This window comes from Mesitornis unicolor, unplaced genomic scaffold, assembly GCF_000695765.1.
Source record: "Mesitornis unicolor isolate BGI_N332 unplaced genomic scaffold, ASM69576v1 scaffold9016, whole genome shotgun sequence".
Classification (NCBI taxonomy): domain Eukaryota; kingdom Metazoa; phylum Chordata; class Aves; order Mesitornithiformes; family Mesitornithidae; genus Mesitornis; species Mesitornis unicolor.
The window spans coordinates 34,635-46,739 of NW_010189043.1; the positions used below are offsets into that span (position 1 = coordinate 34,635).

Sequence of the window (12,105 nt, forward strand, 5' to 3'; positions counted from 1 at the left end):
TAATAGAGCAGGAAGGAGTCCTTCCCACAGCTGCAGTGGCGTTTAAAATCCTACAAATCCAGAGCTATTAAAACTCTTGAAAAAGCAGTCACAAGCTCAGGAAGGACAGTGCTGTGTGTAGAAAGCTAGAGCTCAGACCATTTTGTCTTTTCCATGCCTATTCTTTTGTGGTAATTTTGTCTTTAAATGTGAATTGCAAGCTGGTGGTAACTCTTGTCCTAATGACTGCTTTGGGGGTTTTCTCCTCCCCAGGAAGAAGAATGCCAACACGAATATGAAGTGAAGCGGTTCCTATGTTCGCCCCAGTGCCTGGACGCTTGTATCCAATGGTAAGGGCCGGGACTTGCCTCTCGCCAAGCTGCTTCCCCAGACAAGATGAAGCCAAGGAGGAGCTTTCCGACACGCTGGAGTCACAGTGACTGCTGCCTGGTTTAAAATCCATGTCAGACTGTGCCCCGGCTGCCTGGCGAGATGAAAGAAGTGGTGCTGTGGTCGCCCGAAGAGGTGACGACTTGGTTAACGGAAAATGCTGTGCCGGAGTATTGTGAGCCCTTGAAGAGCTTCACCGGGCAGGATTTGATCAACCTCACGGAGGAGGATTTTAAGAAGACGCCTCTCTCCCGGGTGTCTTCTGACAGCGGCCAGCGGCTATTGCACATGATCGAAACTTTAAAAATGGCTCACCACATGGAGGCTCACAAAAACGGGCACGTCAACGGGCACATCCGTGTCGGCAACGCCACGCACGAGAACGGCTTTAGCAGTAAACTGAAACTGAACGGGATGCCAAATGGGTATAAGAAGGAAATGATAAAGATCCCCATGCCAGAGCCAGAGCGCTCGCAGTATCCCGCGGAATGGGGCAAGACTATCCTGGCTTTTATTTATGCACTTTTTTGTTTCGTCTTTACCACAGTGACTATCTCAGTCGTTCATGAACGAGTGCCTCCCAAGGAGGTGCAGCCTCCCCTGCCAGATGCATTTTTCGATCGTTTTGATCGGGTGCAGTGGGCTTTTTCTATTTGTGAAATCAACGGCATGATCCTTGTAGGACTGTGGTTTGTTCAGTGGCTGCTCTTAAAATACAAGTAAGTAAAACCTTTTGAAAACCGAGTGCTAGGGTATACTTCTGACAGCTTTTGGAGGTCAGATGCTGGTTTACATCCAAATAAAATGAAGTGTGATCTTTTTGAGCTTGGTTTCCCAAGCTGAAACAGATACCGTACCACGGGCAAACTGCAGTTTGTATGGGCTGCTTGTGCAAAAGGGAGAAGTTCAGTCCAGCTGCTACCCAAGAAACTAAGAAATAACCCTGGTGGTGTTTGCCTGCGTGGTTAATTTGAACCCTTTCCATGTGTGAAAAGCCATGGACTGGGTGCAGTGATGTTCTTAATTCTGTTTACTGTCCCGTCTGTGTAGAGGAAGCACAGCTCACCCTGTTGTGATCGCAGCTGCGAACCAACCTGGGACTGATTTACTGTCTCTGTAGTTTGCCTGATGTAAAGACCTCCCCTAAGAGGCTCTTCGTCTCAGAGAAGGTGAGGGCTCTGGAGAACAAGCCTGATGAGGAGCGGCTGAGGGAACTGGGCTTGTTTAGCCTGGAGAAGAGAAGGCTGAGGGGAGACCTCATCACCACCTACAACTGCCTCAAGGGAGCTTGTGGAGAGGTGGGTGCTGGTCTCTGCTCCCAGGTGATGGGGGATAGAACAAGGGGAAACGGCACCAAGCTGTGCCAAGGGAGGTTCAGGTTAGAGAGAAGGAGGAAGTTCTTTCCTGAGAGGGTCGTCAGAAGCTGGCACAGGCTGCCCAGGGAGGTGGTGGAGTCACCATCCCTGGATGTGTTTAAAGAGCGGGTAGATGAGGTACTTAAGGATATGGTTTAGGGGGTAGACAGGAGCGGTTGGACGTGATGATCTCAGAGGGCTTTTCCAACCGAGCCATTCTGTGATTCTGTGAAGATTGTGGTGCTCTTGGGACAAAACCAGCAGGCGGTGGTATAGCCTGTGCACCTAAACTGAAACTAAATGCTAAAACTGAGCTGCGTGAAAAAAGTTTTGAAGTACATTTTCTGCTTGATGTTAGATGGGACAGGTAATGTCAAACACAAAGCGTGTCAAAATCTGATCACCAACTGTGAAAAGCATAGGTATGCAAATAATTAGCAAGGTGTTAGTGGTTATCTCATTCTTTACCTGTTTGCTGGCTCTTTTTTTGTAACTCCTATGTAGAAAACTGAGGAAAGTACAGAATTGGGGCCCCACCATGTGAAATATAAGATCCTTCGGTTCACTGGGCTTTGTAATGGCTTTGGAATTACAGGTTTCCCTTTCTAAAAGAGATAAAACCAGAGGTCAATGGATCGCTTGCCCTTATAATGGCCAAAAACTTTACAATTTAAACTTAAGCGTGTGCTTCACCAGCTTCTATAAGGTACAGGCCGCTTGAAAAGTGAATTGCTAAGCTGAGGCCAGGGTACCCTTGTGCACCAGAGCTGTGGATTTCTGTAGGAATGTGGCAGACGTTTAAGTAATCCGCAAGACTGAGATGAGTCATCTTTTCTGCTCCTTTATTCTCCTTGAAGTATTTTATCAGGAAAAATTTGGAAATGGTTGTACGCTTTTACACAGGTGGCGTTCCTTAAAGGAAAGTTTCTAGAATGGTTGATGTAGTGTTATTCCGTAGTTTTTACAGTCCTGAAATTGTTTGGGGGTTTTTTGGCAATTTTTGTTGGCTTTATTTTGTTTCTATGTGTGCTCATGTATAGAAGGAAGGGTTAACTCTGGTTTGATCTCTTGTTTATGGCTATGGGCCATAACTCCTCTGTTGGTAGCTGCGGTGCTATCAATGCACTCCTGCTCCTCTCCTCACTGCTCCAGCTGCCTACAGTGAACACGGGCGACCATTAACTTTCTTAGGGGCTCTGAGCGTAAACGTTGTTGAAAACCAAGGGAAGCACCTAGAGAAGGTGACATGGTATAGCTCTCAAGAATGGGTGTCAGGTTAATAGGGCAGTATGAGGGATCAAACACCCATGGAGCTGTGCAGTTAAGAACAGTTAAGAGTCTCAGTTAAGAACACCAGAATCCCTAAGGTCCTTGGAGATTTTGAAGCAGGAAGGCACAGGGTGCCTTGATGATAAAGTGTGTTGGTAGCGCTGATAGGTGTGAAGGTTTCCCCACACAGACCCTGTCCCCGTTTGCTTTGTGTTCATTTTTACTTGCTTAAGGACACTTCCTGGTGTTAGGGGAAGATGTCAGGAGTCGCAGAGATTTCTGTTCACTGGTCACATAGTGCTTTGGAGACCAATAGGCATCTTTTTTGTCAGTCAGCAGAGGTATCAAAGTCGGAGAGGCCCAAGCTGTCAGTGAGCAGCAGAAAGGGAAGAGCAGGAGAGATGCTCACAGGAACAGGAGCCCAGTGAGGTGGCTTTATCTGGTCGACCTCATTCTTGTGGCTTTAAATAGTGAACCACTAAGTGCTATAAAGAGAGCTGAATTGCTTTTGTGACATGGGTTATCACCTCCCTTAAACTTAATTTAAGAATAAAGAGAGGGAGTTAAGCCAGCTAGACCTTCCTCACCTCTCTGACCTCTGGTGGTGTCGGGGGTGGCCATTGCCACCTCCATTCGAGATCTGAAGATAAGACCTGAGGCCAGGTGATTGCTGGGCAGGGTGAGATCTGGTTCCTCGCCTGCTCAGATGGGAGAGATACCATTCATGGATGTCTCCAAGTGCAAGCTCAGTGTCAGTGGTGAAACAGCAGCGTTGTTTCCCTTGAGCTGAATTGCAGCCAGTGGCTGGGTTGAACCTTCGACCGAAGGAGGCAGCTTCATGGTTTCAGACTTTTTGAAACACTGCTTTGTCGAGCAGTGAGATTCCTATTTGCCAATCATTTCATCCAGGCTGAGCCTGCTGTTGTCCCAGGCCATGAAGGACAATAGAGATGTGTCATTCATGATGCTGATCACTCAGATCTTCCTTATTTAGTCCAGGGATTGCGCAGTGACATTGAATAGGACCCCTGTGTGTCTTTGGACTGCAGAGCTGGGGCCAAAATGGAAGAGGATGTTGGGTGCATCTGTCCAGCTAACCGCAGTGCAGGGTTTCCCTTGGCCCCTGGCACTGCTTCCTTGCCTGAAAATAAATTTTACCTTCAGGTAGAGACTGGAGTTTCTGGCTGCCTTCAGGGCAAGGTACTCGATTCGGAATAAGGAAATCAGTGGCAGCTTTGTTTGGGTGTCCCTATGGACTGGTCTCGGTGGCGCCGGGTCGGGTTGGTTCCTCAGCAGACAGAGGAGCAGGGTTGGTGTGCAGATCTTGGCTGGGCACGGCGGACTGCCCAAGCTTTTCTCCCCAGATGCCGCAAGGAGCTCGAGGAGTCCAGGCGAGCCGCTGAGGCAGAATTAACGTCTCTGGGAAGCATTCCCAGATGCTGTGGGAGAGGTGCAGTGCTGGGTTTTGGCCATCTGACTCAGCCCGCGTGCCCATGGGATGGAAAAAGCAGCGTGCTTGCTGCCCGCATCAGGTGAAGCCCCAGGGTGGTTGTAATAAAAGTTGGCCGGGAATAAGCTTCAAGGTTGCACTCGCTAGCTGGCTTATAACCACACACACGTAAATCCTTTTGGAAAAGGAAAGTATGAGGCTTTTAATTTTAAATTTTTTTTGAAAATATAGTACAGAGCACTTTGACACAGACTTTCCTAAGCCGAAATGTGCTAAATCCAGCTAAACCAAGGAGGTTTGTGGGTAATTTCAATTAAAAAAAGAAAGTGCTTGATTAAACACTGCCGTTTCTTCTCTGTCTTGAAATGCAGTCAGTCCTTAGTCCCCTTCACCCCTGTTTGTCTTCATGCGAGGTTATAAAGAAAAGCAAGTTCATGTCTGGTTATAAAGCCAGACACAAGTGTGAGATCTTTATTGGATCGTGCTTCTGAGAGAAAAAATCCCTCATACGGAGGGGGAAACCACTGCCCTAATGGCCCAGTGCCTTTGACTCTTAAATTTCAGTGCATGGAGCTACATTAATGAAATATAAATTTAAACTCTCAGCTTTGTCCATTTTATACCAGGAGGGGGAAGGAAAAAATTATGAAATACTCTGTTTCAGTAGCAGTGTTTTCACTGGAGTTCAAAGTCCATTTACACTCTTACAGCTGAAGCTTTCCTGAGAAATTAAGACACTCAGGTTGTTATTGATCTGGCACTGCAAAGTCATACTCCTCCGAGAGTGGAGCACTGGAGTTTAATAACTCTGCCAAAAGCTATTAAAAATAAAAAAGATGACAAATTCTGAGCTTTGAAAGAGCTTGGCTTGATAGAAATACTACTTTTTAAAAAAATGATTGCTTCAAAATAGCCCCAAATGAATGCCAGAACTTGCAGCTTGTGTTGTAACCCTTGTATTCCCCAAGTGATTATAATTGCAAATAACAAGGATTTAAACTCGGCCAAAGCCAACAGGAGCTGTAACCAGCAGGACACAAAGGGTCGATGTGGTTAAGGTCACCAACTGCTGGACCTGGATTTGCCCTTGATTTCTGTAACCTTGGTGGCGGTTTCTCTGCCGAGCTCTGTGTGAGGTTGGATGGGTGATTTGAGGGATGTGCCAGGAGGGCTTTAATTGCCGCAGCTCTTTCCTTGTGATGTTGTTAGCTGGAACGTAGCAGTGAGACCCAAGGAGCCGGTTTGGGGGCAGGATGTCGCTACCGAGTCAACGCTGCAGCTCGGTACCCTGGATGCTCTTGCTGTGCAGAACGGCGTCCTGGTACCCCAAAATTGCATCTGCCAATCCACTGGCACCCCTCAAAGAATAAACCTTTGCAACTATGTTATCACAGAATCACAGAATCGCTGGGTTGGAAAAGCCCTCTGAGATCATCACGTCCAACCGTTCCTGTCTACCCCCTAAACCATATCCTTGAGTCCCTCGTCTACCCGCTCCTTAAACACATCCAGGGATGGTGACTCCACCACCTCCCTGGGTAGCCTGTTCCAGCTTCTGACGACCCTCTCAGTAAAGAACTTCCTCCTTATCTCTAACCTGAACCTCCCTTGGCACAGCTTGGTGCCGTTTCCCCTTGTTCTATCCCCATCACCTGGGAGAAGAGCCCAGCACCCACCTCTCCACAACCTCCCTTGAGGCAGTTGTAGGTGGTGATGAGGTCTCCCCTCAGCCTTCTCTTCTCCAGGCTAAACAAGCCCAGTTCCCTCAGCCGCTCCTCATCAGGCTTGTTCTCCAGAGCCCTCCCCATCCTTGTGGCTCTTCTCTGAACACGCTCCAGAATCTCAACATCCTATGGCTGCGTGCTTTGAGAGTGGCTTCCTGTGAGAACACCCTGTGTCATAGCCAGTGCCGTTCTGGATTCACATTTTGGAGGTTTTGTTGCTGATGTGCGTTGCTTCCTCTTGCCTGCTGCTCAGGAAAGATGTGTGCTCACTCGTTTGGGCCGTAGGAGCTATTTCTTCTCAAGCAGCTCTTTGTAATTACTCAATGTGTGTGGCAGCCGAAATAAACTTACTCCTTTTCATCTTAAAATGAAAATACTGTAACTTTATCCCCTGCCTTGAATAGGAAATCAGTGACTGCTCAAAGCCAATGGAGGAGTGTGGGTCCTGAAATGTTTTAATGTCTTCAGCACTAAATCTGCACGGGCTTTTGTGTGCTAATCCTTATATTTCCTGTAGTCACCTTCGCAAGTAGTGTTAGTTGAGGAGCTCTTGTGTTTCTGACCTGTGAAGTGGGGAAATATTTGTAAAATAGTTCAGTATTCTCTGGTGTGAGCTGATACTGCCACAAGTGTCAGAATCGTTGAGAACATTTGGTAGTTAATTTTATTTACCACTGCATGTTTTGTTTGCATTGAGTGACTTCCTTGTTTTTATTTTCTTTTCCCCTTCTAGGTCTATAATTGGCAGAAGATTTTTCTGTATAGTTGGCACACTATACCTGTATCGGTGTATTACAATGTATGTGACTACACTCCCAGTACCTGGCATGCATTTCAAGTGTTCTCCGAAGGTAAACTTCTTCTGGTTGCCTTTCCATATTTAAATCTGTGTATTTTCCCCTTGTCCTGCTGGTACTAAAACCGTTAGCCACGCTTTGTCAATAATTGTTGCTGATTTGAAAATACCAGTTTGGCACGATGGGCAGTGCAGGCATTCCCACCCTTTTCAAAGCGCTAATCTACGCGATTTCTGTAGCATTTTCAAGTAATTTTGCACTATCGTGGCACCTCTCCATAGGTTGCATATCTTTGATGGCTTCAGTAGAGCTGAAGCCATCAAAGATATGCAACCTATGGAGAGGCGCCGTGTGCGTCTCCTTTATTTCTAAACACATCAGTGTTTTAAGTTGAGTATGATTTATAATTAAAAATGGCCCAAAGAGGCTTTTTTAAGCTTGGTGAAACTCTTGTCTCCTTTGCCATGTATATTTTGCAATTCTTTGTCCCTGCGTATATTTTTGCAGTTGTGTTAGTGCGTGAACTTGCTGTGTCCTCCCCAATCCGGCACTGACTTCTGTTTGTAGTGCCGGGGAGTAAAATGGGTTTGCAAAAGCCGTGGCCTAAAGTGAGGTGCTTGTAGTCAGCCTTGAGGTGATGGAGTCACAATCACAGAATCACAGAATCCCAGAACGTGAGGGATTGGAAGGGACCTCCAAAGCTCATCCAGTCCAATCCCCCTGCCGGAGCAGGAACACCGGTTACACAGGAAGGCGTCCAGGCGGGTTTTGAATGTCTGCAGAGAAGGAGACTCCACAACCTCTCTGGGCAGCCTGGGCCAGGGCTCTGGCACCCTCACTGAGAAGAAGTTTCTTCTCAAATTTCAGTGGAACCTCCTGTGTTCCAGTTTGTGCCCATTACCCCTTGTCCTATCATTGTTTGTCACCGAGAAGAGCCTGGCTCCATCCTCGTGACACTCACCCTTTAAATATTTATCCCTGGAGGCATTTGAAAAGTGTGTGGACGAGACTCTGCGAGCCATGGTTTAGTGTGCACGGTGGAGCTGGGCTGACGGTTGGACTTGATGATCTTAGAGGTTTTTTCGGACCTTAATGATTCTGTGATTCTATGAATCTGTGCAGGCTTGAGGTAGAGATGAGACAGGGACAGTGGTGGTGTGTCCATCTCATATCACACAGGCATTGGGTTAACAGTCCTTACTGCAACACGCTGTTGCTGGTAGGGAAATGCACTCTAATACAGACTGGGCTTTTACAGAAGGAAACAAGGTGCATATCACAGAATGGTTTGGGTTGGAAGGGACCTTAAAGCTCCTCCAGTCCAACCCCCCTGCCATGAGCAGGGACACCTCCACCAGCCCAGGTTGCTCAAAGCCCCATCCAGCCTGGCCTTGAGCACACAAGTGCTTTTTCTCCATAGCAGTTCATTGCAATGCCCCTCCGGGGGTTGGTTGTGCTATAACTTGGTTTAAGCAGGAGAAATGAGGGTAAAAAAAAAAGTAGTTTCTGTGAAATACCTGCTGCACACACATTTCAGCTGATTTGTGTGCACAGCTGTGAGTGAGATGACAGGTAGGAAAATCAGAAGTCAGGCTCCTGATTCAACTCTATGTGTGTGCTGTTGCTGTTTCAGAGGGGGTTGCTGAGATGTACAAAGCTGAAACGCTTCGGTTCCTCAGGGAAATCAAGCCAAGGAATGTACAGCACGGGTTGTTTGACGAGGCAGAGTGTTTGCCAAGCCACGTGTGGCTTTTTGAGGGACCAAGGGCTTTTGGCAAGAGAAGCGAGTGGGAGAGGAGTCAACATTGTATTTGATCAGTCAGTCATTATGGAATTATACAAGAAAGAACACAGGTATTTATGGGCTGAAGTGAGTAAATCTGCCATTTGGGGAAATTTACAGCGTTGGCAAATCTGTCTCATTACTTAAGTAAAGACAGGCCCATGTTGTGCTCTTCTGTTGCCTTGATAAGTCTAGAGATTAGCTGGGCTTTTCTGAAAGCTATAAATATACTGGTGGGGAAAAAAATAACTCAATAAGGTGTTGAGAGTTTATATATGATTGTAAGAGTGGGCTTTGGGGAACAGTTAAGTGTTTTGTAAGAACTGCTAGCAGGAAATGTTTAATTGCTGCTAAGACCCGGTGTAAATCTGTCAAAAATTATTAATTTCCACTTCTTAAAGCAAGACTGAGCTTTAAAATAAAAGGAAAAGGTGCCTATAATGGTCAGCCAGGGGGATCTGTGTTTCCTTCTGACTGTTAAATGGCTACCATGGATTTTAAAACTTCCTAAAATGAGGTAAGGATGCGGTACATGTAGTCACGTGCGTTGGTCCGTTGGTTGTGCTCCTTTGAATTCGGGCAGTTTCTGCTCTCTGTTGGGTCCCTGGGGTGCTCAGTACATCCTGGTTGTGCTTCTCCCACAGCGCCCGTTTTTTCCTTTGCAGATTTATTTAACGTTTGGGCTTGTTTGAGAGCTGGGAGCAGCAAAAGTAAAGTCTTGGGATGGTGCCAGCTACCCTTTGGCCAGCTGGGAGGAAAGAGAGGGACGCTCTCACCAGAAGGACTTCGGTTTGCTTCGATTTGGCTTTCCTAAGGCAAACTGAACTGGGTCAGAGCAAATCCATCGGGTGTGGAGGGTTGTCCCCATTGCTTGTGCGAGTTAAAGCCAATGCAGAACTGTAGAATATCAGAATGGTTTGGTTTGGAAGGGACCTTAAAGCTCCTCCAGTCCAACCCCTGCCATGGGCAGGGACACCTCCACCAGCCCAGGTTGCCCAAAGCCCCATCCAACCTGGCCTTGAACACTGCCAGGGAGGGGGCATCCACAGCTTCCCTGGGCAACCTGGGCCAGTGTCTCACCACCCTCACAGTGAGGAATTTCTTCCTAATGTCTAATCTAAACCTTCCCTCTTCTAGTTCAAAGTCATTGCCCCTTGTCCTGTCACTCCATGCCCTTGTGAAAAGTCTCTCCCCAGCTTTCCTGCAGGCCCCTTCAGGAACTGGAAGGCTGCTGTAAGGTCTTCCCAGAGCCTTCTCTTCTCCAGGCTGTACAACCCTGACTCCCTTAGCCTGTCCTCACAGGGAGGTGCTCCAGCCCTCTGGTCATCTTTGTGGCTTCCTCTGGGCCCACTCCAACAGCTCCACGTCCTTCTTGTGTTGGATACTCCAGAGTTGAACACAGAGGCTTGGCACCGTGCTCTGACAAACACCACATATGTTTCTTTTGTAATGTTAAGTGGAAAGAAGCAATTTTGCAGAGAGGCCTTAGAATTTGGAGGGAGATACTTGCTTCTGTGCGTTGCATCTGGGTTTCAGCAGCGGGGCATACGGCTTGGGCAGTTCATCCTGTTTTCTGTCACATTGTGATCTGTAGGGCCTGCACTGTTAGAAACGAGATAAATTAAATTTGATTTATTTTAGGGTGCATTGCCTCTTGAACAGAAGGAAAACCAGATGTTTAGAGAAAAAAACTCTAGATGTAACTGGAAGTATTTTTAATTCCTTGTTATTGGTGAAGCTGATTTATTGAGACTGTATTACAGAAGTCGTAGGTTTTCCAAGAGTCAGTATTAGTCACTGAATGTGTGTGAGGTTCGTGTGTGTGTGTGTATATGCCCATTGTATAACTCAGTGCAAAGATATAATAAATAAAGATCTAAATCCATTAGCTCTGCTTGAAGATTCCCACTAAAAGCTGTTTTCCTGCACCGCCACAGAAATCAGCAAAGGCTGCCAGCGAGACCTGGGAGAAAGATCACGCCTTTGCACAGTAGCAGCAATAACTGCTTAGAAATAGAAAACAATTTTTGCTCACCTACCTGTTTTACCGTAAGTGTAGCCACAGATTGGAGTTTAACAACTTTTGACCCTTTTTTTTGCTTTGGTGTTGTACTGAAAAAGATGCCGCGTTTTTCATGGCAACTGGAGGTGACCTGGTGCAAAGGGTTTTACTCACATACACACGTGTGTAAATAAAATTGTCTTTTTTTTCTACGCCTTTTCAATCTGTATTGTGAGTGTAGCAAAAAAGAGTAGTCCTTTGGGATATTGTACTTATGAGGATATTGTAATGATTTCCTTGATTCTTCATACATTGAATACTTCAAATAGTATTTTAGGCAGGTGGATGGAGGTGCACATGAACGCTCGCTATAATAGATGCAAAGCATCGATAAAAAAGTTAAACTTCTGTCTCATTTCCAGTATTTTTTCCCCTGCAGAAATGTGCTGCTAACTCCTGAAAAGGGCTGTGGATTTACCGATCGATCTTGTGTATCGAAGCAAAAAGAGAGAGCAACTGAAAGGCAGAGTTCCTGGCTAACGCCACTGCTTTAAATTCTGAAAGGTTAACGCTGGTATTTTACTGTCCTTTTGTGTTTTGCTCTTCTGTCAGCTTTTTGGAGACTGGGAATCTCATCTGCGAAGGATAATGAAGCTGCTTGCTGGCGGAGGATTGTCCATCACGGGATCCCACAACATGTGCGGCGACTACCTGTACAGCGGCCACACCGTCATACTGACTCTTACCTACTTATTTATCAAAGAGTGTAAGTTCGTCACTGCTGCAATTTCCTGCTGTGTAACTCCTTGCTAATTGGTGAATTGTTGTCGTGCTGATGGGTAAATACAACTGAGGTAAAAAACACGCGCTTTTTCAATGATATAAAAATAATAGAACTTTAAAGACCTAGGGCTTACTGAAAAAGAAAACTTTGGAGACAAAATAAAACACTTTACCATGTAGATGTCTGCATTAAGCATTTTCTTTCCAAAAAATTGTGTTTAGGATACAGTTGAAACCTTCATTGGGCCCTGCCTGGTGAATGGTATTTCAACTGTGTGTCTCCTAGTGTAGAGATCAATGCCAGGCTAAATGCCAGGTTGCTCATTTTGCAATATTGGGCCTCAGTGTATGTGTTTATCTTCTATTAAAGGCAAGAGGAATGGGTTGCCATCTATGTGGAATCAGTATTGAAATACAAATCTGTTAATTTTACTGACCAGAATGAATGATATTGTCATGTTTTGGGCTTATTTCTCAAAGATTTCTTAACCTTTCTATTTTCCAAAGATCTCATTACCCCTGAGTACAATTTTAAGTTACACCTTAAGCGAATGACATTTACTTGGTGATGTC

The 12,105-nt window shown here is 46.0% G+C and overlaps 1 protein-coding gene across 1 annotated transcript in view; it reads left to right on the forward strand.

Annotated features, from left to right (window-relative positions):
* Positions 1-344: 344 nt before the first annotated feature.
* SGMS1 (sphingomyelin synthase 1) overlaps positions 345-12,105 on the forward strand; it is a 15,586-nt gene continuing 3,825 nt past the window's right edge. The window contains exons 1-3 of the mRNA XM_010185941.1: positions 345-1,088; positions 6,901-7,018; positions 11,362-11,515. Of these exons, the coding sequence (XP_010184243.1) occupies positions 472-1,088; positions 6,901-7,018; positions 11,362-11,515 (889 nt within the window). The 5' untranslated portion in view covers positions 345-471. The remainder of the gene's footprint in view (positions 1,089-6,900; positions 7,019-11,361; positions 11,516-12,105) is intronic.